This window comes from Colletotrichum scovillei (assembly GCF_011075155.1).
Source record: "Colletotrichum scovillei strain TJNH1 chromosome Unknown Contig00011, whole genome shotgun sequence".
In the NCBI taxonomy this organism is placed as follows: Eukaryota; Fungi; Ascomycota; class Sordariomycetes; order Glomerellales; family Glomerellaceae; genus Colletotrichum; species Colletotrichum scovillei.
Genome location: NW_023336269.1, coordinates 1,694,327 through 1,721,172, shown reverse-complemented (window position 1 = coordinate 1,721,172; position 26,846 = coordinate 1,694,327). Strand labels below are relative to the sequence as shown.

The 26,846-nt window shown below is 53.2% G+C and overlaps 4 protein-coding genes across 4 annotated transcripts; 2 read left to right on the top strand and 2 right to left on the bottom strand.

Annotated features, from left to right (window-relative positions):
* The first annotated feature begins 514 nt into the window (after positions 1-514).
* HER10_EVM0010675 (dynein heavy chain) lies at positions 515-14,540 on the top strand. The gene is made up of 3 exons (XM_035480127.1): positions 515-1,401; positions 1,471-13,781; positions 13,832-14,540. Exons 1-3 carry the CDS (start codon positions 1,113-1,115, stop codon positions 14,279-14,281), a joined length of 13,050 nt encoding a protein of 4,349 aa, XP_035327245.1. The 5' UTR covers positions 515-1,112; the 3' UTR covers positions 14,282-14,540.
* A 1,328-nt stretch (positions 14,541-15,868) lies between these two features.
* On the bottom strand, positions 15,869-16,726 carry HER10_EVM0003208 (ATP synthase F0; the record flags this gene model as incomplete). Its single annotated transcript, XM_035472892.1, has 2 exons — positions 15,869-16,370; positions 16,458-16,726. 2 exons carry the CDS (start codon positions 16,724-16,726, stop codon positions 15,869-15,871), a joined length of 771 nt encoding a protein of 256 aa, XP_035326681.1.
* Positions 16,727-17,282: 556 nt separating this feature from the next.
* Positions 17,283-18,329, bottom strand: HER10_EVM0009128 (ATP synthase F0; the record flags this gene model as incomplete). Its single annotated transcript, XM_035478627.1, has 4 exons — positions 17,283-17,510; positions 17,568-17,970; positions 18,022-18,238; positions 18,299-18,329. 4 exons carry the CDS (start codon positions 18,327-18,329, stop codon positions 17,283-17,285), a joined length of 879 nt encoding a protein of 292 aa, XP_035327122.1.
* A 1,607-nt stretch (positions 18,330-19,936) lies between these two features.
* Positions 19,937-24,440, top strand: HER10_EVM0012283 (uncharacterized protein). The gene is made up of 2 exons (XM_035481681.1): positions 19,937-22,810; positions 22,859-24,440. Exons 1-2 carry the CDS (start codon positions 22,488-22,490, stop codon positions 24,309-24,311), a joined length of 1,776 nt encoding a protein of 591 aa, XP_035327383.1. The 5' UTR covers positions 19,937-22,487; the 3' UTR covers positions 24,312-24,440.
* Positions 24,441-26,846: the final 2,406 nt, after the last annotated feature.

The window sequence follows — 26,846 nt, the reverse complement described above, 5'->3', positions numbered from 1 at the left end:
GCCCACCAGTGAAGGGGGAGGGGAGGGGCTTGTTGCTGCTGCTGCTGCTGCTGCTGCTGACTGTTTCCTGTCCCGATATGTAGACATGCACAGGGAGGGGAGGGGACCCTGATGCAGATTTATGCTTGGTGCCAGTGGTGCAGGTGAAATGTACAGACGGGGACGTGTCGTGGCCAGCGTGTCTGAGCTCCTCTTATTCCCCTTTGGCAGCATGCATTGCCAGCACAGGAGCGGGGAAAAAAAAAAAAGAGGATTTGGTCGCGGTAGATCGGAGCTTTGATTTGGCAGAGGCAGAGAGTGCAGCCAATCAAATGGCTCCCGTAGTCCGGGATGGATACTCCGAACGATCTACGTACAGTCTACGTACCTGAGCTTGAGTGGCCAGCAAACCTCCTGACACATGCTGTCGCGACAAGGGTCCTGCCTGGTCGCGTTAAAACTCGCAGACATTGGATCTCAGGGAAAGGAAAGGACCACCCACCCTGGAGCGATGTACCTTTTCCCGCCGTTTCCTGTGTAATTGTACAATACTCGCGGGAATGCTCCATTGCACTTGCACAAGAAGTTCCCAAACGAACCGTGAAAGTGGAACCCGTGGACAAGTCAACCCGTCCGGGGACTCTCCAGTACTTCGTCTGGAAAGTCAACATTGCATTGCAGAAGACCGGGCACCTCACCTCCGACATACCTACCTCATTACATAGTTGCATTTCGTAGACTCATCCCACGACAACCCCCGGAAACTGCGCTGCGCATCAAACCCGCTGCCGCAAATAATCACCCACTACCAGACGACGCCAACGGGACGACGAGCACATCTCGGTTCCCAAACGCGACAAGCACTTCCTCGTTCCACTCAAGGATACCACAACTCTCCTTTAGCATCTTCCATTCTCTCGCTTCTCTTCGTTTAGCTCATCGGCACATCACGACTCGTCCACCTCGCGGCCGACGGTCATCGCCCCTGAGGTTGCCCTCTTTTGACCCGACAGATACACTGTCCGCTTACCCACGTTACCGTCTATCCGTCGTACCTACGATGATGCCGACCTCGACCCTGTAAATATCGTCCTTCTTCGCCCGAAACCACATACCACATACCCCGAGCCACCATGGAGGTGGCCTCCACCCCGATCCCGGGCGCGAACGGCGTCACCTCGCCCACCGCCGAATCCTCGATCGATCCGAGCCGCGTTCTTGACCACATTGCTCTGGTGTGCCAGATAGCTCTCGGAGCGACCAACGAGGACCTCGAAAGCCCCGGGAGCTTGCTTCACAAGCACCGCTACTCTGATACCGTTCAGCGCTGCACCCGCTTCGCTACCGATACCCCGAACGCCCTGTACATTCAGAAGGACATTTTGCCCGTATCCACGATACAGAATGGAACCGAAGACTCAAGTTCGTTCAACCCGCGCGAGGCAGAACCCTTGACGGCTTGCATAGGCACCGCTAACCGCTTGAGTGTAGAGTCTCCATCCTACACATACTCCCTGATGACCGAGATCTCTTCGTCTCCCACGACCGTGTCATGCCTCGTGCTGCTCAAGCAGCGCCCTGGCCCGATCGACCCTTCGCTGCCGCTCACTTCTCAGATACTCTTGACTAATCTCCCAGGCCCTGCGACCCTGAATGCCACCGCCGGCGAGCAAGGCCCTTCCACTTCGCCCTTTGAAATTCTGCACTCTTATGTTCATAATGCGCTGGCGCCCTACTTTGATGCCAACACCCGGAGCCAAATCACCAATGGCGCCAGGGGCAGGGCGGATGTGGACTCCAAGACTGGTATTCCCGTCACCAAGAAGAGATGGAACGACTTGGAGTTGAGCTTGCTTCACCTCCAGCAGAACGTCGAAATCCCCGAGGTCTCCCTCATGTTCCACACAATGGTACAAAATGCGCTGGAAGAGGCCGATTCGCGACACTCGAAACCCACACTCGATCTCATCCCGGGCACCGTGCTCTCTGACAGTACCTTCCTCAACAGCTTGCAGAACAATGTGAACAGCTGGATCAAGTCGATTCAGGTCATTACGAGGATGACCAGGGACCCTGCCGACAGCGCCAAAGACTTCAAGTTCACGGCCAGTCAGGAGGTCAACTTTTGGCTGTCGATGGAGTCTGCATTGGAGGGCATCGAAGGACAGCTCCGTAGCGAGGGAGTTCTCTTGACTCTTGAGATTCTCAAGCACGCCAAGCGTTTCCAGGCGACTGTCAGTTTCACGGCCGATACCGGCTTGAAGGAGGCTATGGAGAAGGTGCAAAAGTACAACCAGCTCATGCGAGACTTCCCGCTCGACGAACTGCTTTCCGCCACCTATCTTTCCAAGGTCAAGGACGCTATCGTGCAGATCTTTGGCCATTTGAACAGGAAGCTCAGAATCTGCCCGTACCCCATTCGGAGAGCCCTCCCTTTGGTCGAAGCTATTTCTGGAGACTTGGACGAGGTGCTGCACCGACTTTTGCCCGGCACGGAGCTCGTAAACCTCGACTACACTGAGTTCAAGGCCATTATGAAGGCAAGCGACGACATCTTCACTACATGGGATGAGAGCATCAAGGAGTTTACCAATGTCGCGCGTGAGGTAACGCGTAGGAGAAACGAAAAGTTCATCCCCATCAAGGTCAACCCGAAGCATGCCGAGCTTCAAGGCCGTCTCAAGTACGTCAGCACTTTCCGCGACAACCACGAGCAGCTGCAGCGGACCATTGTCAATGTTCTCGGTCCCAAGGCTACTGTGAGCGGCTTGACGGAAACGACCAACACCAACGGCGTAGTCGTTGTTGAAGAGATGGGCGATGTGGACGCCGTCGAAGAAGTCAAGCAGGCCTGGGAGGCGTTGAAGAACGTCGACCTCTTGGATGTTTCCCCTGAGGGCACCGAGAGATGGGCCAAGGCTGAGAACATGTACAATGAGCGGACTTCTCGGGTTGAAAACTCCATCATTGCGCGCCTGAGAGATCGCCTGGCGACGGCAAAGAATGCCAACGAGATGTTCCGCGTCTTCTCCAAGTTCAACGCTCTTTTCGTGCGCCCAAAGATTCGTGGTGCTATTGCCGAGTACCAGAACCAGTTGATGGAGCACGTGAAACAAGCCATCCACGGCCTTCACGAGCGCTTCAAGCAACAGTATGGCCACTCCGAAGCTCACGCCATGGCCCAATTGCGTGATTTGCCGCCTGTTTCTGGTGCCATTATCTGGGCGCGACAAATTGAGCATCAGCTCGACAACTACATGAAGAAGGTCGAGGACGTGCTGGGTTCTGAGTGGGCCATCCACGCCGAAGGTCAGAAGCTGCAGAGCGAGAGCAATCTTTTCCGGAAGAAGCTGGATACGCAAACCATTTACAAAGCTTGGCTCGACGATGTTCAGCGCCGCCAAATCTCCATTTCTGGCTTCCTCTTTGATATTCGTCGCCAGCGATCTACGGGCAACAGCTACGAACTCATGGTCAACTTTGATCCTCAGGTCATCACCCTCTTCAAAGAGACACGTAACCTCATGTGGCAAAACTATGCTGTTCCTCATTCAATCAACAATGTGTCCAAGGATGCCAAGCGTGTCTACCCTTTTGCAGTCAGTCTCATGGAGAGCGTTCGTACCTTTTCGCAGACGATGCGGCAAATCTCCGAGATGGGCGAAGAGGCCGTGCTTGTGTATGGATACAAGAACGACGTCTATGCTCTGGTGTCCAGAGGTGTGCCTCTCCGATGGGAGTCATTTGTCAACTCTCACGAGATCTTCTTCTCCACCAAAAACAACGCTACCTTGCCCAACGTGTCCGAATTTGGGCTTTCTAAGCCATCCGAGAGCAAGCACAGCCTCTTCATTCGAGAGTTTGCCGCGGCTGTGTCCCTGCTCCAGGCCAAGACTGCTTCACTGGCGTCAATCCACGCGACCGTGGAGAAGGCGCTTATTGAGCTCAACACTTGCCCCTACGAGGCCAGCGCCTTCACTTCACGTCTAGAGACCATCCAGACTGCCGTCGATCAGCTTAACTTGGAGCAGTACGTCAACTTGCCCTACTGGGTCGACATGATGAACCAAAAGCTCAAGGAGGTGCTTCTTACTCGTCTGCAAGACGCTATCCTGGCTTGGATTAATGCCTTTGAGGACGACTATCTCGACGATGGGCGCCGTAAACAAGTGACAGAAAACGGCGAAGAGGCTGTACAAGAAGGACCTACAATCAAGCGTCTGATCCTTGAGTTGTCCATGCGGAATCAGGTGATCTACTTGGACCCTCCACTGGAATACTCCCGCTCGAGCTGGTTCGTTCAACTCCACGAGTGGCTCGGAATCGTCTGCAATCTGAAGAAGATTAAAGCCACGCGATACCAAATGACTTTGACGACTACCACATTGGACGAACCGCACTTTGACGACCTTCCCAGCGATTGCACCGACTTACTCAGCCGCGTGTACGTGTCTGTCGAGAAGAAACTGCAGGAGATCGGCTCTTACGTCGACAAGTGGCTGCAATTCCAGTCCCTCTGGGATCTTCAGTCAGAACAAGTTTACGAGGCTCTGGGAGACCAGCTTGCGAGATGGCTGCAGTTGCTCCAGGAGATCAGAAAGACGCGCCAGACCTTTGACACTCAAGAAGTCAGCCGGCAATTCGGCCATATCACGATTGACTACGACCAGGTTCAGACAAAGGTCAATGCCAAGTACGACCAATGGCAGCACGAGATCTTGATGAAGTTCGCTAGCAGACTCGGCAACCGTATGCGTGAAGTCCACGCCGAGATTGAAAAGGCTCGCCGCGATCTCGAGAGCCAGGGCCTCGATGCATCTTCGACTGCACAGGCCGTGCAATTTATTACTGTTGTGCAGGCTTGCAGACGTAATGTCAAGCTCTGGGCTCCTGAGATCGACATGTTCAGACAGGGCCAGTCTACCCTCGTGCGCCAGCGCTACCAATTCCCCAACGACTGGCTTCACATCGAGCAGATTGACAGCTCGTGGGAGTCTCTTACCGAGATTTTGGAAAAGAAGTCCAAGATCGTCCAGGACCAGACTGACGCCCTGCGATCCAAGATCATCGCCGAGGACAAGATTGTCAACGACAGGATTGCCGAGGTCGCAGTGCAGTGGAACGATGAGAAGCCAGTTTCTGGCACCACTCAGCCTGATGTTGCCACCGCAACGTTGAAGACGTTCGAGACCAGAATCTCTAAGCTGCAGTCCGACTTTGAAATGGTGGCCAAGGCGAAAGAGGCTCTCGATCTTCCTACATCTGCGGACAGCTCTCTTGCCACAATTTTGGAAGAAGTCCAGGACTTCCAATCCGTTTGGTCCAACCTGTCCACCATTTGGGCGAGTCTCAACGAGACACGAGAGGTCCTGTGGACTGCTGTCCAACCCAGAAAGATTCGGTCCAAGATTGACGACCTCATCAAGAGCACCAAGGAGATGCCTAGTCGCATGAGACAATATGCCGCCTTTGAGCACGTGCAGACTATCCTTCGCAGTCTGCTCAAGGTTAACACCATTCTTTCTGACCTCAAGTCCGAGGCTATTCGAGACCGCCACTGGACCAAGATTTACAAGCAAATCAAGCCCGGCAAGCGATACTCACCAGTGTCGATGACTCTTGGTGATGTTTGGGACCTCAATCTTGTCGCTACCGAGGTTATTGTCAGGGACATCATTGCTCAGGCGCAGGGCGAGATGGCCCTGGAGGAGTTCCTGAAACAAGTCCGCGAGACGTGGTCCAACTATGGGCTGGAGCTCGTCAACTACCAGAACAAATGCCGTCTCATTCGCGGTTGGGACGATCTGTTCGCCAAGTGCAGCGAAAACCTGAACTCATTGCAAGCCATGAAGCACTCGCCTTACTACAAGGAGTTCGAGGAGGAGGCATCCTCCTGGGAAGACAAGCTCAACAGAGTGCATGTCCTCTTTGACGTCTGGATCGATGTTCAGCGTCAGTGGGTCTACCTTGAGGGTGTCTTCACTGGCAATGCCGACATCAAGCATCTTTTGCCAGTAGAGTCCTCGAGGTTCCAGAACATCAACAGCGAGTTTTCTGCTGTCATGAAAAAGGTCTACAAGCAGCCTTACGTACTCGATGTCTTGACCATTCCCAACGTCCAGAAGTCTCTCGAGAGACTGGCTGAACTTCTCAACAAGATCCAAAAGGCTCTTGGTGAATACCTTGAGAAGGAGCGTGTCTCTTTCCCTAGATTTTACTTCGTCGGTGACGAAGATCTCCTCGAGATGATCGGTAACAGCAATGACACCCTGCGTATCGCGAAGCACTTCAAGAAGATGTTTGCTGGTCTGTCCGGGCTGATTATGGACGATGAGACTATCATCTCTGGCTTCACTTCGAAGGAGGGCGAGGCTGTGCGTCTCAAGAAAGAGATCTCCCTCGCCAAAACGCCCAAGATCAACGACTGGTTGGCTCTCCTGGAGAGTGGCATGAAGAACACGCTGGCTGAGCTCCTCGCAGAGGCTGTCGAGCAGTATACTCCAATCTTTGAATCCGAGAAGATCGACAAGGAGGCGATGGACGCGTTCATGGAAGCCTTCCCCAGTCAGATTGTCGTTCTGGCGACACAAGTCGTCTGGACCACATCCGTCGAAAAGTCTCTCGTTGACGGAGGAAAGTCACTGCAGTCGCTCTATGAGCTCGAGGTCCAAGTGCTTCGCCTTCTCGCTGATACTGTTCTGGGTGATCTTGAGGTCATTCAGCGCAAGAAGTGCGAACAGCTCATCACCGAATGTGTGCACCAGCGCGACGCCATCGAGAAGCTCATCAGCCTCAACGCAACCTCGCCTACTCACTACTGGTGGCTTCTCCAGATGCGATACGTCTACACTCCCGAAGGCGACTTTCCCAATCGCCTGCAGGTGAAGATGGCCAATGCCAAGCTCAGCTACGGCTTCGAGTATCTCGGAGTCCCGGAACGCCTTGTCAGAACACCTCTTACAGACCGATGTTTCCTTACTCTCACACAAGCCCTCGAGCAAAGACTGGGTGGATCTCCCTACGGTCCAGCCGGAACGGGTAAGACGGAGTCAGTCAAGGCCCTTGGTCTCCAGCTCGGTCGTTTCACTTTGGTCTTCTGCTGTGACGACACCTTCGATTTCCAAGCCATGGGCCGCATTTTCCTCGGTATCTGCCAGGTCGGAGCTTGGGGATGTTTCGACGAGTTTAACCGTCTCGAGGAGAGAATTCTATCCGCTGTCTCGCAGCAAATCCAAAACATTCAGCTTGGCCTGAAGAAGGGAGCCGAGGACGACAAGGCCCAGACCGAACTGGTTGGACGCCAGCTCCATGTCAACGCCAATACTGGTATCTTCATCACCATGAACCCGGGCTATGCTGGCCGTTCCAACCTCCCCGACAACTTGAAGAAGTTGTTCCGCAGTGTTGCCATGTCTAAGCCTGACAAGGAGCTTATTGCCGAAGTCATGTTGTACTCTCAAGGTTTCAACCAGGCCAAGCAGCTGTCGAAGCACACGGTTCCTTTCTTCGACCAATGCGCCGCGAGACTTTCCAAGCAAGCTCACTACGACTTTGGTCTTCGTGCTCTGAAGAGTGTTCTCGTCAGCTCCGGAGGTCTCAAGCGTGCAAGACTTGTAGAGAGTGATGGCAGCATTGGCGCTGAGGAGGTTGTTGAGCCCGAAATTATCGTGCAGAGCATCCGCGAAACCATCGCCCCTAAGCTTATCAAGAGCGATGTGGAGATCCTTGGTGAGGTCGAAGAGGACTGCTTCCCTGGCGTCAAGTACGTGCCAGCCAATTTGCAGGCTCTCGAGGAGGCCATCAGGACGCTCGCAGACGAAAGAAAATTGGTGGTCAACGACACTTGGATGACAAAGGTGCTTCAACTCTACCAGATCCAGAAGATCCACCACGGTGTGATGATGGTTGGTAACTCCGGCACCGGCAAGTCTGCTGCATGGACTCTTCTGCTCGACGCTCTCCAGAAGGTCGAGGGTGTCGAGGGCGTGCAGCACGTCATTGACTCCAAGGTCATGTCCAAGGAGGCTCTTTACGGAAACCTCGACTCTACCACGCGTGAGTGGACAGATGGTCTGTTCACTAGCATTCTGCGAAAGATTGTCGACAACCTCAGAGGCGAGGACTCTAAGCGCCACTGGATCGTCTTCGACGGTGACGTTGACCCCGAATGGGTTGAGAACTTGAACAGTGTGTTGGACGACAACAAACTTCTCACTCTTCCCAATGGTGAGCGTCTTAACCTGCCCGCCAACGTCCGCATCATGTTCGAGGTGGAGACGTTGAAGTATGCCACCCTCGCCACGGTCAGTCGTTGCGGTATGGTCTGGTTCAGCGAGGACACCGTTACGCCAATGATGATGCTTGAGCACTACCTCGGCACGCTCCGCTCCAAGCCCTTCGAGGACCTGGACGAGGACAGCGTCGCAGCTGGACAGAGCCCTGCCAAGGCCCTGGCCGTCCAGTCTCAAGTCGCCGACCTGCTCAACGCCTATCTCTCCGGGGAGGACTTCCTCACGGCTGCTCTTAAGGAAGCCGAGAGCTACAACCACATTATGGACTTCACTGTCGCTCGCGTTCTCAACACACTGTTCTCCCTCTTGAATAAGGCAGTCCGCGACATGATTGAGTACAACGCTCAACACTCCGACTTCCCCCTGGACCCTGAGCAGGTTGAGGCCTACATCGCGAAGAAGCTGCTCCTCGCTTTGGTTTGGGCCCTCACTGGCGATTGCCCTCTCAATGACCGCAAAGCGTTCGGAGATGCCGTCGGCGGTCTGGCCAGCTTCGGCAACCCGCCTCTTGATGGTAGCAGCTCGCTCATCGATTTCGACGTGTCTCTTCCGCAGGCCGAGTGGACGCCGTGGCAGAACCAGGTGCCGACCATTGAAGTCAATACTCACTCCGTCACTCAGACAGATGTGGTCATTCCTACCCTTGATACAGTGCGTCATGAGGATGTTCTCTACTCTTGGTTGGCTGAGCATAAGCCGCTGCTCCTTTGCGGTCCTCCCGGTTCCGGTAAGACGATGACGCTCTTCAGCGCTCTTCGCAAGCTTCCCAACATGGAGGTTGTCGGCCTCAACTTCTCCAGCGCGACTACTCCCGACCTTCTTATCAAGACCTTTGAGCAATACTGCGAGTACAAGAAGACCTTGAACGGAGTCATGCTTTCGCCCACACAGATTGGTAGATGGTTGGTGATCTTCTGTGATGAAATCAACTTGCCTGCCCCCGACAAGTACGGAACACAGAGAGCCATTTCCTTCTTGCGCCAGCTCGTCGAGCACAATGGTTTCTGGAGAACCTCGGACAAGTCTTGGGTCACTCTTGACCGTATCCAATTCGTCGGTGCCTGTAACCCTCCGACGGACGCTGGTCGTACACCATTGGGTGCTAGATTCCTTCGCCATGCTCCTCTCATCATGGTCGACTATCCTGGAGAGCTTTCCCTGCTCCAGATTTACGGCACCTTCAATTCGGCTGTTCTCAAGATTATCCCATCTCTCCGTGGCTACTCTGAGCCACTCACGCAGGCAATGGTCAAGCTGTATCTTGAGTCGCAACAGCGGTTCACACCCAAGATCCAGCCTCACTACGTCTACAGTCCTCGTGAACTCACTAGATGGGTGCGTGGTATCTACGAAGCCATCCGGCCTCTGGAGACGTTGTCCATTGAGGGACTTGTCCGTATCTGGGCCCATGAGGCTCTCCGCCTCTTCCAAGATCGTCTCGTCGCTGAGGACGAGCGCCAATGGACCGATGATGCAGTCCGACGCATTGCTCTTGATCTCTTCCCTACTATCGATGATCAAAAGGCACTTGGCGGTCCCATCCTCTTCTCCAACTGGCTGTCGAAGAATTACGTACCAGTCGACCGGGAGCAGCTTCGAGACTTTGTCAAGGCCAGACTCAAGACGTTCTGTGAGGAAGAAGTCGACGTCCCTCTTATTCTCTTCAATGATGTTTTGGAACACGTGCTCCGCATTGATCGTGTCTTCAGACAACCCCAGGGCCATCTTATCCTCATCGGTGTGAGTGGTAGTGGAAAGACCACGCTCTCGCGCTTCGTGGCCTGGATGAACGGTCTCAAGGTCTTCCAAATCAAGGTGCACGGCAAGTATTCTGCCGAAGACTTTGACGACGATCTGCGTGATGTCCTCAGGCGTTGTGGTTGCAAGGGCGAGAAGATTTGCTTCATCATGGACGAAGCCAATGTTCTGGATTCCGGTTTCCTCGAGAGAATGAACACTCTGCTCGCCAACGCCGAGGTTCCCGGTCTATTCGAGGGAGACGAGTTCGCCGCGCTTATGACAGCTTGCAAGGAGGGTGCTCAACGACAAAACCTGCACCTCGACTCGCCCGAGGAGCTATACAAGTGGTTCACGCAACAGATTGTCAAGAATCTGCATGTTGTGTTCACCATGAACCCGCCAGAGGGTGGTCTGGGATCCAAGGCTGCTACCAGCCCTGCCTTGTTCAACCGTTGCGTTCTCAACTGGTTCGGAGACTGGTCCGATCAGGCTCTCTTCCAAGTCGGTCATGAGCTCACCCAGTCCATGGACCTTGATCGACCCAACTTCCAGGCGCCTGATACTATCCCCGTGGCGTACCGCGCCCTCAGCCTCCCCCCTACGCATCGCGAGACCATTGTCAACTCGATGGTCTACATCCACTACTCCCTCCAGAGATTCAACACCAAGCTTTTCAAGCAGCAAGGCAAGGTCACCTTCCTTACCCCCAGACACTTCTTGGATTTCGTTGCGCAGTATGTCAAGCTTTACAACGAGAAGCGCGAGGATCTGGAAGAGCAGCAACGCCATCTCAACGTTGGTCTCGAGAAGCTTAGAGACACTGTCGACAAGGTTCGCGATCTGAGGGTCAGCCTTGCCGAGAAGAAGTCTCAACTTGAGAAGAAGGACGCCGAGGCCAACGAGAAGCTGCAGCGCATGGTTGCAGACCAGAGAGAGGCTGAACAGAGAAAGAACACCTCGTTGGAGATTCAGGTCGCACTCGAGAAACAAGAAGCTGAGGTGGCCTCGCGAAGAACGGTTGTGCTGGAAGACCTCGCCAAGGCTGAACCCGCCGTTGAAGAGGCCAAGGCCAGTGTTAGCAACATCAAGCGTCAACATCTTACCGAAGTCCGGTCCATGGGTAACCCGCCCCAGGGTGTCAGATTGGCTCTTGAGTCTGTCTGTGCCCTGCTCGGTCACAAGGTCAACGACTGGAGAACGATTCAAGGTATTATCCGTCGCGACGACTTCATTGCCAGCATTGTCAACTTTGACAACGAACGTCAAATGACCAAGGCTCTGCGTACCAAGATGCGCAATGACTTCTTGTCGATCCCCGAATTCACTTTCGACAAGGTCAACCGCGCCAGTAAGGCCTGTGGTCCTTTGGTGCAATGGGTTGAGGCGCAGGTCTTGTACTCCGAGATTCTCGATCGTGTCGGTCCTCTGAGGGACGAAGTCGACGCGCTTGAGGAGACCGCTCTGCAAACCAAGGCCGAGGCCAAGGCTGTTGAAAACACCATCAACACCCTCGAGTCTAGCATCGCCCAGTACAAGACGGAGTATGCTGCACTCATCAGCGAGACGCAAGCCATCAAGTCTGAGATGTCCAAGGTCCAGTTCAAGGTCGACAGGAGTGTCAAGTTGCTCGACAGTCTTTCGTCTGAGAGAGTCCGTTGGGAAGAGGGCAGCAAGTCTTTCGAGACCCAGATCAGCACGCTCGTTGGTGATGTCCTCGTTGCGGCAGCCTTCCTCGCTTACAGTGGTCTTTACGATCAAACTTTCCGAAAGTCCATGATGGATGACTGGTTGCACCAGCTGCAGCTGTCTGGTGTGCTATACAAGCAACACAACCCAGTCACCGAGTACCTGTCGACTGCTGATGAGCGTCTCAGCTGGCAAGAGAACAGCCTGCCGGTTGACGATCTGTGCACGGAGAACGCCATCGTCCTCAAACGATTCAACCGCTACCCTCTGATCATCGATCCCTCTGGCCGAGTCACCGAGTTCTTGCAGAAGGAGAGCAAGGACCGTCGTTTGACAGTCACCAGTTTCTTGGATGACTCGTTCACCAAGCAATTGGAGAGTTCCCTCCGTTTCGGCAACCCCATCCTCATCCAGGATGCCGAGTACCTCGATCCCATCCTCAACCACGTCCTCAACAAGGAATACCAGAAGACTGGTGGTCGTGTCCTTATTCAGCTTGGAAAGCAGCAGATTGATTTCTCGCCATCCTTCAAGATTTATCTGTCGACTCGCGACCCGTCGGCAACCTTTGCTCCCGATATCTGCTCTAGGACCACATTTGTCAATTTCACGGTCACCCAGAGCAGTCTTCAGACCCAGTCCCTTAATGACGTACTGAAGTCGGAGAGACCGGATGTCGACGAGCGGCGATCTAACCTTATCAAGCTCCAGGGAGAGTTCAAGATTCATCTGCGACAGTTGGAGAAGCGTCTTTTGCAAGCTCTCAACGAGTCTCGCGGAAACATTCTCGATGACGACAACGTCATTGAGACCCTGGAGACATTGAAGACGGAGGCTGCGGAAATTTCGGACAAGATGAGTAACACTGAGGGCGTCATGGCTGAAGTCGAAGAGATTACCCAGCAGTACAGCATCATTGCCCGCTCCTGCAGTACTGTGTTTGCTGTGCTGGAGCAACTTCATTACCTCAACCACTTTTACCAGTTCTCGCTCCAGTACTTCCTCGACATTTTCCATTCTGTTCTGCATGGCAACAAGAATCTCGCCAACGAGACGAACCACAACATTCGGCGAGACATCATTGTCAAGGACCTGTTTATCACCGCCTTCAAGCGGACTGCGCTTGGCCTGCTCCAAAAGGACCGAATCACGCTGGCCATGCTGCTTGCGCAGGCTTCGCCCTACAAGATGGACAAGACGCTGATCGACGTCATCCTTGATGATCGTGTGGAAGGCAAGGATCTCTCTACCGACAAGGATGCCAAGGAAGAGGCTTTCACCCGAGCTGGTCGCATGAGCGTGCTCAAGGACAAGCTTGATGCTGTTCCGTCTGCCGACTGGGACAAGTTCCTGACCGAGGAGCTTGCCGAAAACTTTGTTCCCCAGATCTGGGACGACAGCACGGAGGCCTTTGACCAGGCTCTACAATCTCTGCTCCTCGTCAAGCTCTTCCGTCTCGATCGCTTCGTCCCCGCTGCCGAGCGATTTGTCACTCTGGTCTTTGGCTCCGACACTTTTGACGTCGTCGAGGATCTCAAGGAGACGGTTAGCCAGGTTCCCGCCACCAGACCGATTTCTCTGGTCTCCAGCCCTGGTTTCGATGCCAGTTACAAGGTGGACAATCTCGTTGAGAGACTTCGCGTCAAGTGCACCAACATTGCCATGGGTTCCAACGAGGGTCTCGCGAGTGCCGACAAGGCCATCAACAACGCTGCGCAGTTGGGCAACTGGGTCTTGGTCAAGAACGTACATCTCGCGCCTACATGGCTGCAGAGTCTCGAGAAGCGCATGGAGTCTCTCAACCCCCACTCCGAGTTCCGCCTTTTCCTGTCGATGGAGTCGAGTCCCAAGATCCCCGTCAACTTGCTGCGCGCCTCCAGAGTTCTCATGTACGAGCAGCCCGCCGGTGTGCGTGCCAACATGAAGGACTCCATGTCTTCCTTGTCTACGAGAGGTGCCAAGGCACCCGTGGAGCGCACAAGATTGTATCTGCTGCTTGCCTTCTTGCATGCAGTCGTGCAAGAGCGTCTGCGCTACGCCCCAAGCCTGGGATGGAAGTGCTTCTGGGAGTTCAATGACAGTGACGTAAGTTTTATATCAGAGTGAACATGGAATGCATAAGCTAACCTTCTCAGTACGAATGCTCGGCATTCATCATTGACACCTGGATCGAAAACGCTGCCGGCACCCGCACGAACATTGCACCTCAGAGCATCCCTTGGGAGATGATCCGCTACCTCGTCACGGAAACCTACGGTGGCAAGATTGACAACGAGGGAGATTTCAAGCAGCTAAACCAGCTGGTGCACTCATTCCTGACGCCATCTGCCTACGACGTCGGACACAAGCTCGTCGAGGGCACAGAGAACCAGGAAGGCAGCCTCGTTGTGCCGTCGGGTACCTCTCTGTCAGACTTTATGGCCTGGATCCACAAGCTGCCGGAGCGCGAGCCGCCTACGTACCTAGGCCTGCCCGCCAACGCAGAGAAGCTGCTCCTGGTCGGTCTTGGACGAAGCCTTATTGGTAACTTGAAGAAGGTCACGGAGTTGCTGGAGGAAGGAGAGCAGCTCATGGTTGAGGCCTAGTGAGCTGATGCCGGGGGAGCGAGGGTGGATGAAAGGAGGACATTGACAATTCCCCGATTACAGGGATTGCTTCTTTTTTCTTTTGTGTCAAGAGAGAATTGGTAGAGGCCGTCTTGATTGCGAAGTTTTAAGAGTGCGTGGCATCATTGCCGACTTTTCCTTGCTCTAGAAGTACTCGGCGTGGTAATGGGCGTAGAAATCATTGCAAAGGGAGTGGATTACTTTGTTGTTGCAGATATTACTTATACACTGATACCCTAAATTCCAGATTGTTTTCTATTATCTCAAGCGGTCATTTTGTCAGTTGGTGGTTGCATGGTTTGATGAATGTGCGAAGACTCGAGTTTTGGCCGGCATTGTTGAGTTGCACCTCTGGTTCATGATGCATGCATGCACCCTTCGAAATAAGACGCGACCAAAAGAAAGGGGAGGAGGGGGTAGACCAGGACTACCATTGTAGAGACTCAAAGGTTGAAATTCAAAAGAAAAGGCAAAAGGATTGATTACTCGTAATCTGTGATCAGATTACCGACGACCAACCTGGGACTCGAACCCAGAATCTTCGGATGAGTTTGTATTCCTCATAGGAATCCGACGCCTTAGCCATTAGGCCAGCCGGCCTGCCAGGATCTTGTTCTGTTGAAGCGAGGGGCGGAAGTTGGGGCCTATCTTTCGCTTGGGGGCCGGCGGTAGGCGGTAGCGGGTGTGCGTGCCTGCTGTGTGGGTTTGCGGCTTTAGTGGAGTGTTATCTGCTCTGTCCTTTTGGTCCGCTGTGCGTGCGGGTTGGGCTTGGGCGGGGGCCTGCTGTGGTGAGGTGGAGCCTTTTTTGTTGTCCTTGTGTGGTGCTGGTGGGGTTGACCTGCTTTTTGGTTGTCGTTGTAGGGGCGTGGAGGATCGTGTGTTTGGAAGAAGGAAAGAAAAATCCCTTTCTGGGCGCCTTGCGCAGACGAGGAAGGAAGAAAATGAAGAGAGAAGATGTGAAAAATGGTAAGATGGTAAGATGGGAGGGTAGGTGTGCGGCGGGCTTAAGTGACTCCTTCAAGGCTGTTTGGCATGAAGTGGTGTGGGAGAGGAATTGCGCGGACGAGCCGGCACATATTGATATTTGTATTCCAACGTGTGGAAATAATAACCACATCCCCACATCTTGGGGAAAGGGGTATGATAACCTGATTGCATGTATACCTATGTGACAGCGCTTAGGTAGTAAAGGAGACAGACAGTTGGGGAAACGAGTTGGACTTGTCGATCGAGCAAAGCGAGAGCAAACGTGGCAAGCGACTGCCTTGAGTCTTGATATTTACAATGCCATGGAAAGAGGGCCTATAACACAAAATCACCTACACCTACATCGAGTCCCATGACATGTTCTACAAATACACCTTTTTCCCATCCTCCGGCCCAGGGAATCTCCCCGTTGGCCTCTCAAATCGTGACGCCCTCAATGCTTAACGACATTATCCTTTTCAGCGGCCTTCTCCTCAGCCTTCTCAGCAGCCGTCACCTTACCCGTCTCCTCAACCTTCTCGTCCGCCTTCGTCTCAACCTCCTCCGCCTTCCGCTTCTCAGCCCTCACCCTCGCCATCCTCACTTCTCACGATTCTTCTTCCTTTGCTCTTCAGCCTCGGCCTTCCACGCCCGCCACGCCTTAAACTCCTCAAACTCCTCGTAGCTCATCTTGACCTCCACAGCCGCCTCCGCCGCCCTCGCACTCTTCTCCTCCTTCTCAGCCTCGGCGTCGCGGGAACCGCCGCGCTTCTTGCTCTCCTCGCGCTCCTCGGGCTGCTTGCGACTCGGGTACCCGTCGCCTTGGGCCTCAAAGGCCAGACACACGGCCGTGGCGTAGTCCCCGTCGTGGCTGATGGATACCAGCACCTCCTGCCCGGGCATCCCTTCGTGCAGGCTGCGCACGATGGCGATGGGCGGGCCGCTTCCATTGGGGGTTGATGCGGGTGGTTCCGTCTCCTTGGCCTTCCTCTGCCCCTCAATATCCTTCAGCTGCGCGGATTGCTTCCGGACAATGGTGATGTCGTGCCACGTTAGATTCCTCGTGGGGTGTGCTTTGAATGTCGCTTCCTTGGCTGCGAATCTGTGCCCATGATAGGTTGAAGACGTGAGCTTTTCGCACACGCTCAATTGACCGAGGAGAGAGATGAACTCGGGATCGAAAGCTTACCTGCCAGCTAGGAAGCTAGCCTTCTTCCATAAAAGCGGGTTGCGCTTCTTCAGCGCCTGAAAGTCGTCATCTTTGGGAATCTCGGACGGCGTCGCTGATGCATCAGCCGACTTCAGGTGGGCAGGGATTGCAAGGCGCTCATCCTGGGTGAGGATGCGACGGAGAAAGCTGGACTCCTTGTCGCTGGCCAGAATCCGGTAGATGCGGGAGATTTGACACAAGTCAGTCCCTAGTTGCAGAGGAAATGGAAACCTCTTGGGCGGCAGCATGAGGAACAAGTTCGGGAATCAAAAAAAGTGTGGAGATCTTCAATTGGCATCCGTAAACTCAAGCTGCAACAATGGCAATTGATAGATTCACTGCCAGGGGGTTCGAGGTACCTTAATCCGTTCCACCTTCAGTTCTAAGCTAAGATAAGGCACCTAGGTAGATACCTCGCCACTACCTTAGGTAAGGTAGCTCAGGTAAGGTGGTTCGAACCGATAAGAAAGCTCCAAAGCGATAACGATAACGATAAGACCATGGCTACGTCATTCCTCCCCGTCCTCTCCTTCCTAAGTCGAAAAACAACATGGGGAATTATTGTGCTTCGCATGCATGGCCATTAAAAATGCCATGTACATTCCATACCGAAAACAGAATCAGTTGTCGCAACCATCTCGGAACGAGAACAACTTTTTTGTCACCAATGAATCTGTCATAGGCGGCTTCTAATCACACTTCAGCTCGGCCTGCTCCTCTCGTGTAGTGAGGGGTGCTTCTGTCGCGAGAATACGCCATTGCGCAAACTTTGGTATCGAGCGTCCAATGTGAACATAATGACATTTACTGGTCATCGGCAAGAAGGGGAGCGCGCTCCGAGTCGGCAGTGCGGCTCCTCCAGGGGTAGTCTTTGCCAGTCGCAGCCGGGTAGGCAATTACGAGAGTCGAGACGAACAGCACGGCCATGATGGTGAAAGCAAAGATCCACTGGAAGGCAATGACTTGGCGGCCGAACTGCGCAACGCCAATGGCGGCGGACAGGACGCTGAGAGAAAATCCCATGGTGTAATCCTGAAATATGATCAGTCAGTGAGTGTCGGAGCGTCGTAGGCGCATATTCGCTCTTACCTTGTAGGTGACGATGAAGAAACCTCCGTAAACCAGAATGGACCAGATGAAGATGTTGCCAAAGATGCGGGCAACTAGGTTGTGGGGGTGGGGGACCATGATGGCGCCGTTCCAGTAGATAGCCACGAACGTCCAGGCCAGAGGAGCGGAAACGACAGGCCAGTGGATGAAGCGAGGGTACGTGTTGTGACGGAAGTAGAGAGACGACAGGTTGGCGAAGTTGACGATCAGGATGAACTCAGCCCAGCCGAAGTGGGAGCGCACAAACAACATGACAAAGGCGAAGTGCAGAAGGTTGTTGAAGATGAAGTGCGATCCGACGCTGGCGGCGGCGTTGACATAGTCGCTGTTGCTCGAGAAGAGGTGTCCGACGTAGCCGATTTGGAGGATGAAGAGAACGACCCTGGACGATGTTAGAAGTGGCACACACCTGAAAGGGCGAGACGGAATTTACCAGTATATGTCGATGATTGTGGAATTCAGAGTGAAGGCAGTGCGGTAGAGGTAGTTCTGGTCCCAAATTCGTCTCCGAATCGTGAAGCCATCGTGGGGCTCATTGACCGTGTAGTAGATCGTGACTACGAAAGCCAAGAGCCAACTCAGAATAGTCAAGACCTTGTAGGTGGTGATGGAGGCGGCAGTATGAGACTCCTTCTTGGAGAAGGGGTTCACTGGAGTAAATGTCAGCACAAACGAATAGTTGCATACACCGAGGACGGACGATAGCTTACGGGCGTGAATGCGCTCTGTTGCGGTAGGCATCTTGAAGGATGATGATTTTCCGGTGTTGAATCCTCAGTGGCCACGCAATCTGCGGAGTTTGCAAGTCTTCTGGTGTTGCACAAAAAGTTGTTGATGGCAGCAGAAGCTTGGAAGTAGCAAAAAGGCACGAGCTGAGGAGGGCGGTGGTGGCTTATAAGCGAGGGACGCAGGAAGCAGGAAGCATGGGGTTGGTAGATGGGACGTTAAATCTGCGGGGAAAGCAGCTCGCCACAAGCACATTAGCGTGTAACGACTAACGCGGATGTAGACGGTAGACCTGAAGAGAGGTTCCTTCCTTGCTGCAGCGGTCCTCGTCCTCCAAGGCTGGCTAGGTATGGAGGCAGGAGGCAGGAGGATGGGGAGGAGGTACTGTTCCGGACCCGACTGCGGGCCCTCAGTGCCTACCTGAGGACCTTGGGTAACTACTCCGTACAGATTCCAGGCTGGGGCGGGATACATGGACGACTGAGCAAATGAGATGGGATGGCTTGGGCGTGCTTGTTTGGGCTTGTTTGGACGCCTCGCTTGATCAAGTAGGCTACGGGCTGGCGCCTAGAGGATGTTACTACCGATTGGCTGTCTCGTGCAGCACGCAAGTCAATGGGTGACCTCTTCGGTCAATGATCCTTTTTGGAGACATGAGGACGATGTACCAGGTAGCCGTGCTGTCCCACTACCTTGACCTTGAGGTATCATAGGTAGACGAATTCAAGAAGCATTGGGTAAGAACAGCAAATGGCCTCAGGTGTGAAGCGCTTTGGATCGGGATCGCCCCTGCGGTTTTGCGGTTCAACAACATGACACAGGGAGCCTGCGAGCGGCAGCCATGCCAGCCAATGCATGGATAGTCAGACGGGCTGATCTGGACCTGTCAACCCTGTCTGGCCGATGCTCTTCCCTGCTGTATCCGGACCGCATCAGCCACACCTTGGGTCCGGGGTTGGAGACGACGTTTGTAGCGACGCTGTCGTCAGAGCTGACGATGCCGCCCTGGGCGAGCGTGACCATAGTCGAGAGTAGGCTCATTTGGCTAGCACTCTGAGCCTGGTGAAGGTTTGAGACCATCCACCATCTTCTGCTCTTGTACCTACCTTGATGGGGTGGCACAGCAGCAAGCTGTTGTGAAAAATGTGCCACTCTTGAGGCTAGCGGGAAGGGTCGGTCGATTCAATCCAAGATGGCCACCACTACAAGCCACAGGTTGTGTCAGGAAGCCGAGAGGTAGGCTTTGGTCTTGGAAACCCCGCCTACGCTTCCTTCCTGGCACCAGCTTGAAACTGAAGGGATTTGTCGCTTGTCTAGGACATTCGTTCATAGGAAGGAAGAACAGGCAAAAAAGGGGGCGTTTGGAGAAATGGAAGACATGAGGTGAAGCTGGAGCACCCGCACACACACACACTCGCCGCAGTGTGGAGGTACCTTGGCACCTTGCAGCTGCACCTCCAGACTTCAGTCCGATCCAATGGCTGGCAATGTGGGCGGGGTGGGGCGATCCGTAGTTGGGTCATCCTTGCACAGGTATGACGACTTGCCGCGACTTCTCGCTGAAGCTCAAGCTCGTCAACTTCAGTTCTTAGAGGCAAGAGCTCCTAACCTCCAGTGACTTCCTGCCCGGTTGCCCCACAACGATCCCAAATGCCAAGGAGCCACTCTTTCCCGCTTCACAATGTGACAATTTCTCCATCGACCGTCAGACATTTGTTCCCGCATTTGCCTCCTCCTTTTGTCTGTTGCGCAACCCATCTGCAAACACCTCCACGTATGGCTGGTACACTAGTCGAAGTCGGAGCTGGAGCCCGTCAACCGTCACCGAGGCCGAGACACAGTCACACTTGCTCGACCAGGCCTCATGATACCGAGCTCACTACCAGATCGCGCTGAGGCTTACCGCCCACAGTCTCCCACTTTGACTAAACCAGAGGCCAACATCTCATTTCTTGAGACAAATTGGCATTCTACAATATACGCCCCATCCGTCACTCCCACAGACAGACTTTACGAGCCACAAGGTGCCCCATGCCGACTCTTTATACGGACCCAAGTCGTTGGGGCCCATCAAGAGACGAGCCCCCTGCTTTTCCAACCATGGACCTTCATCATCATCACCTCATAGCTTCCCTTCCTGGCCTGATTTGCTGCTGACGGATGGAGCAGATGAAAACATTACCCTGCGCACATGGAGTGCAGTTTCCTCCTTCTCTCCAAAGAACTCTCAGTTCGACCTCATACATATGCAGTCTTCGCCCATCCCTCCCATTGCATCTAGAAAGTTGCGACTGACTGCACACCCACCCGCACAATATCCAATTCTCCAATAGAACGGTACGCCGTTCGAGGGGGCGGAAGCTATGGTGGGCGGGTAGCTCAGCACACCACCTTGCAAACCACCAAACCCAACTAAACCCGCCGGCCACAGACCGCTCCCTGCTATGCCGGGACAGGCTTTATTATACGCAAAATGATCGGCAAAAACGCTTTCTCACCTGATTCCGACGTCTAATTTCTTTGTCGCTAACGACTTCACGGATTCTTCTATCTCGTGAGAGAATAAACAGTCATCGGCCGACTGCACGTCTCATGCCACTCGCTCTATTCTTGGCAATGGCCTCAATGCAAAGTTCCGGAACCATACGCGGCAGGCGTCGAGCTCCAGTCTCCAGAGGGCCCACCCCCGTCCGACATCTGCACCGCCGCGAGCAGGGAGGTATCTCTACCCGGCCGATACATCCCCACGTCACCGCACCTTTCCCTCCGGCCTGTGGGCTAAATTGCGGGGCACACTCCAACCTGCATCACCTGGCCCTTCTCGTGTCCTGCCCCCTCACGCCTAATGACAGCATCCGCGAATCAACCCGTCTGAGAGCTGCGGCACGGCCATTACCGACTGGCTGCCACGAAGCAAGGCACCATGTTCAGGTCAACCAAGCGAGCACAGTTCATCTCGATGGATCGGCCTTTTTGTGAAGATTTCCTGAGGCGTGGCGACGAAGCAAAAGACCTCATTGGAATAGCATGCTACCCAGGTATCTATCTATACGGCATCCTACAATTTCGACAACAACTTTTTCATCACACCGGTCATGTTGTACACCTAATCAACCCAATATCTCTGCCATCGTCCGTTATTGCAAGAAGCCACATGGAAACGGCTCACCGCGTATCGGGTTTCGGACTCTGTTCCTGATTCTGAAGTATTCGTCCCCAGCCTTTTCTAATTTGGTCAGGCTCATCTTCGCCCTTTGGCCTGGCAAGATGTCACCGCCACTATCCTCTCTTTTTGTCTTATATGTACAGAAGATCGGCTTCTCCTTGGGGCTATCGATTGCGCTTTGTCGCTGTATCGGCTGGGATTGAGGATGCATTGAGTCTGCAGGAAATGAAGTTGACGCCGAGTGTTGGCTTCGATGTTCTCGGAGTGGGGTCGGTCTCCGACGCCCGGGTGCCGATGCTCGACTTATGTTCACGGTTGCGGGCGCCGAGGGCTCGGAGTAAGACGTTTCTCTTTTCGTCATCTCTCCTTGAAGACCACTGTTTGGATTTGTTTGGGCGAGGACTCAGGAATACTGTATGGATGCACGGCAAAGCAAGTGCTGTTTATGTCGTGGCTGAGTGGGTAACACAGAGAGCGGGCGCAGATCAAAAGACTTCAAGTTGAGAAGGCTCGTTTGATGTCTGATTTGGCTTCTGGGGCGAGGACCCGCTCTGAGGGTTCCGGAGCCTGGCAACTTACTTATATGAAAAACGTATCAATGTTGGAATTTGGCTGAGGTGGCCGGTCTCGCATACCATTCCCCAGGTGGCCAGACTTTGTCAATGGGAATTGCACTTTTCTTGGCTGGATGTAGCGGCATGCATGACCCTTCGGCTTTTTGGGATTTTGATGTAATGGTGTTGTTGAAACCCAAGTGGAATTTCAACTCCCCAAATGACAATGCCAGCTTAGTTGCTGACCCAATGGCGGTGCAGAGAAACTTGCACTTTTCGACCCCCGGCCAAGCGGTGATTGGATCGTGTAAGGACTTTGCATACAGAGTGAGGTGCTATGAAATTACAATTCAATCCCAAGGCTACGTACTTGGTCCGCGGACTGGGAGCCTTACATGAAATTCAGCCTCAAGAAGGCGACGAGGGGCGGAGCTCGTTGGGCTTTCTTAGGTTATGAGGAGGACTCCAAGGCACTTCGTCTCTTGCGGAAGAATCTCGTTTGGCTGTTGGAAACTACAAGAATCATACAAAATGGAAGCAGAGTATATGCCGGCATTCGAAATGCTGGGCAACACCTTTCGGGCATTACCAACACAAAGTTGTACGATCAACGAACTCGATATGGCGAGAGGAGCAAAAGGAGCGAGCGAGCGAGCGACCAAAATCCCGGCGGAAACTTGGGAGAAACTGAGGCCGAGCATCTGCGAAAAATACAAGACGAATACTCATGAGGAGCTGATGGCTTTTATGAAAGATGAGCATGGCCTAACCGTTACGTACGTTTTCTCTGGAAAATCCGATTTTTTGGTACTGACTTTAGTTAGGAAACGCCAACTTGTCTACAGGCTAGGCGATATATGGGGATGCAAGAAGTATGGTCAGGGTCACAAGAACCCGTCCGAGAACTCTGAAGACGTGGATGCATACGGTGTCAAACCTGACGTCGGCATTGAGGACTCTGGCCCTGAAAATGCGGATTTTGTACAAGACAATGACTGCGGCTACGAGGCGTCTGATGAATTCACCCTTGCACCCATATCCGAAATTGTCTCTTGCATGGGCGATCGAATCACTCAAGATATCCAGACAACGAAAGCTGATGCAATATTCGCAGTCGCGGGCAGTCGCTATGCTTGGGAACGATACCAACACGGTCTCCTCATTAATAGGGAATGTTCAGACAGTCTCGTAGCTCTATGTCGATCGGCCGAGACTGAGAAACAATGTCAGGAAGCCTTGGGCCTCCTGAACACCCAGATTTGGCTGCCTCACGATCACCGTGCAAACCTTTGGCCCCTGCTATACGTTTATGTCTTAGAAAGTATGAATTCTGAGATGAATGAAAACAACAGCTGGTCGTTGGGTGGTCCCATTGTGGAGAAGCTTGTTCATGCTGTCTCCTCCATCCTCGACGGGCACGGCAAGGGCTTCCTGCTCAAACAAAGCGGTTCTATCGACCTATTCGCGTTCCATCTCTTGGACACCATCAACGAAAAGTATTACGCGCTTGTACCGGATATGGAAGAGCAACTCGACGACCTTTTATGCAGCATGCATGACTGGGTCCTGCGCACCGACAACCGCGGAACGGCGACATCCAGGGCTTTCACGACGCTGAGGCAGTGTGCAGGATGGTGCTGCCAAGTACTAAGTGATGTCTCGGGCACCCTCGGTCAGCCCAAGGGGCCTAATATCCAATCTTCTCATGACAAGATGCAGAAGCAGCGGAAGGAGCATCATGAAGTCTACGGGACGTTGTGGTACAAACTCGTCATGCAGCTACTCACCGAAGAAGGCGAAGGTGAAGGAGTGGGCTGCGGCGAAGACCGCAGTGCTGGGAGTGCCGAGTGGGCTCGCAATTCCCGAAGGGATTTGGGCATTTCGCAGTCAGAGGTGTTATCTTGCTTGTGCTGGGTCATTGTCTCCTACAGAGAGAACGCTGCGCATGTCCCGGGCGCTGCTGATATGGCGATAAATGGGTACGGCCATCTTGTAGATGATGGTGGTGACTCCCCTGAGCACTTTTCCCAGCGGGTTCAGGGCGCCGCCTATAGGATCGCGAACGCCCCATCGCGGGGATTGTGGAATGAGTTCCTAACTGCCTTCAAGATCTTCAACGACGTAATTGAAACGGATGGGGAAGACGGTCTCGATGCAGATGCCGACGCTGGGGGCGGAGACATGGACGCGAGGGCAATAGAGGATGGTTGTTTCAGGGAAGAGGTCATGACCGAGTTCGTGGCTTTCGTCGAGGAGGCTCTGAAGGAGTTCAAGTGAGAGTCTCCGATGTGATGGAGAAAGGGGTTGTTACCGAGTTTCCATGCGCAGCTGGCTGTCAAGGTTATTGGATGGCCTAGAAGCCTTGGGGAAGTCAAGATGATTAAGTTTAGTGGTCGGCACGCTGAGGGCTGTATGACATCCCATGTAGATTATTTTTGTCTTTTCATTTTACTGTTTCCTGAATCACGTAAATCTACTAAGTGAAGTTGACAGAGTAAAGAGACGATTCTTTCTTTGATTTTACGGCTGAAAAAAGTCTTGTTAACTCCACGAAGCGTTCTATCGAATTCCACCTCGTAGATTTCTGCGAGAATAAATCAATTACTCTCATCTTATGGATGATCGATGGTGGTATCTCATTTGTATGATGCGAAGGGAAAGATGGATGGCATACAGATCGTAGTTGTTCCCGCACACTGATGTCAGACGGCCCCGGAGCAACCAGGCGATGGCCAGATTCGATATAAAAGGCGAGACGAGCAGGCAATTTTGGGTAGTTATCTATGGCAGCAATAGCTTCTCCGTCTTGAGAGAGTATCGACTCTCTAGAGCGTTTATGTGTGCTTCAATTTTGACATGAAAGTGGATGACTTCATGGGTGTATTTGCCATGGAGGTGCCGGACTTGAATCGAGTTTATACATCTAGGATCTGCCATCCGGCGTTTCTCTAGTATACGAGGTAGAATACATGGGAATAGGGGATGGATAAGTACTACTTTTGAGGATGCCTCTTCGGCAGCTGATATTATGGCCCAAAGCAGCGGCAGCTAGGCTGGATGGCTCATCGCAGTCCTGACGCCGGAGACGACTTCGATCGGAATTCGCGCGAAGGCTGAGAATTGGTGCAGGATTCTCCAAGGAGACCCAAGGTGCTGAGCTAGGTAATCAGGGATACTTCAGAAGATGCTTTTATATACTTCTCGTACGGGAGTTTGCAAAGCCAGAAGTATCCAGTATGCGTTGAGAGGCCGCACAAAAGGTCATTGATATGTAAGAAAGTGGAATATGGAGACATTCGACTTCCCATCTTTCCTTTTGATTCTGTACGAGGCGTGCATCCGTCGGCAGCTCTATATTGCGAATTACCTCGAAACATCTGGGTACTGCACCCCCAAGGGATAGAGCCACTTCACCTTGGCATCGCCAACATGTAAAGCAGCGTGGAAGGTGATTAGTCCGAGTGTCAATGAGTAAGGCAAAGTAATTTCTGCAGGTAACAGGTGGGGAGGCTGGAAAGTCCCAATTGTCGGCAGAACCTTCCGGCAGAACCATCCCCGGATGATGTATACGGCATCAAAGCTCGCCACAGACCTCGAGCAGGTTTTCTCGTCTTCAATTACCTCGCGCCCCCCCATACTCCAAGACTCCAGTAGAGACAGCGAGCGGGCGAAAAGTTTCTGGAAACACCAGAGTCTCGGAAATATACACCGATGATTGGCTTTCCGGCCGTAAGGGGGGAGCGGTGGCCGGTTTGGTGGTCGGCGGGAATCCCTCTGTGCTATTAAGAATTCAGAAGGACGTGGCAGGGTGTTCGTCTTGAAAGGCTTGGCTGGTTGTGACTTGGCATCTTGTTATGAGCAGTGAGCAGACGGTTGGGTTGCCCAGGGATTCCAGCTTGAGGGGGTTTGAGTCTATTCGCGAAATCGGAGTGGCTTCCATCCGAGAAAAGCTCAACCGCCCCCCCCTTTCCCTTAGACTCAAGCCACTGGAAGTTGTTTAAGAACGCGAATAAGAATCCGAAAAATGAAATAAAACCATACGGCAGTAATGCAGAAAATATGGCTGTCAAGGGCTGGCTGTCAAACGATGGCAGAGCCGCGAACGGGCAGTAGCGTCACTCATTGATTGTTGGAAAGAAAGCTAGACCCAAGCAAAACCGCAGCATTTCAAAGCACATTCCCAGATGGGGAGTCTTCTCCCCCTCTCCCCTCTCCCTAAACTAGAAGTAGAACCTTTATCCAGGCGAGCACTAAGCACTTACTTTATAAAATCTACGGTACGCTAGGAAACTTTATGAGGCGGCTTAAACGCCGACGGTGATTTCACTGGTCAGTTCGGCTCTGGTAGATTGCTGGTTGCGAACTATGATTGTTTCTTATTCCACAATATTGCAATGTAATTGCAGGGCTTGGGTTGGTACTTTCCGCCAATCAGCATCAACTGTCGCTTGTTAAAACTATTGGAGTCTCCATTGCCCGGTATTTCTTTTGGATTCCTAGTCGTCGTTTGGTGTGAACTATGAAGGCATTTTGGAGGGTGGATCGTTGTTGTACAAAGAATGTTGTTGCTGATGATGATGGGAAAGTTGATTTTCCTCGACACGAGGATGGTGTGGGGCAGGTAACCGACGAAAGAGCTCTCGATTCGTAAACTTCCCATGTGTTTTTTCTTTGTATATGAGATGCCTACTTGAGATACTAAGTGTGCACCTGTCCACATGCTCACCCGCAATTCTGGATCAAGACCATAGCGCCTAAAGGCAAATTAGACGAGCATCCGGCCGTAGGCGAGCAGACCAAGTCTCGCTTGTG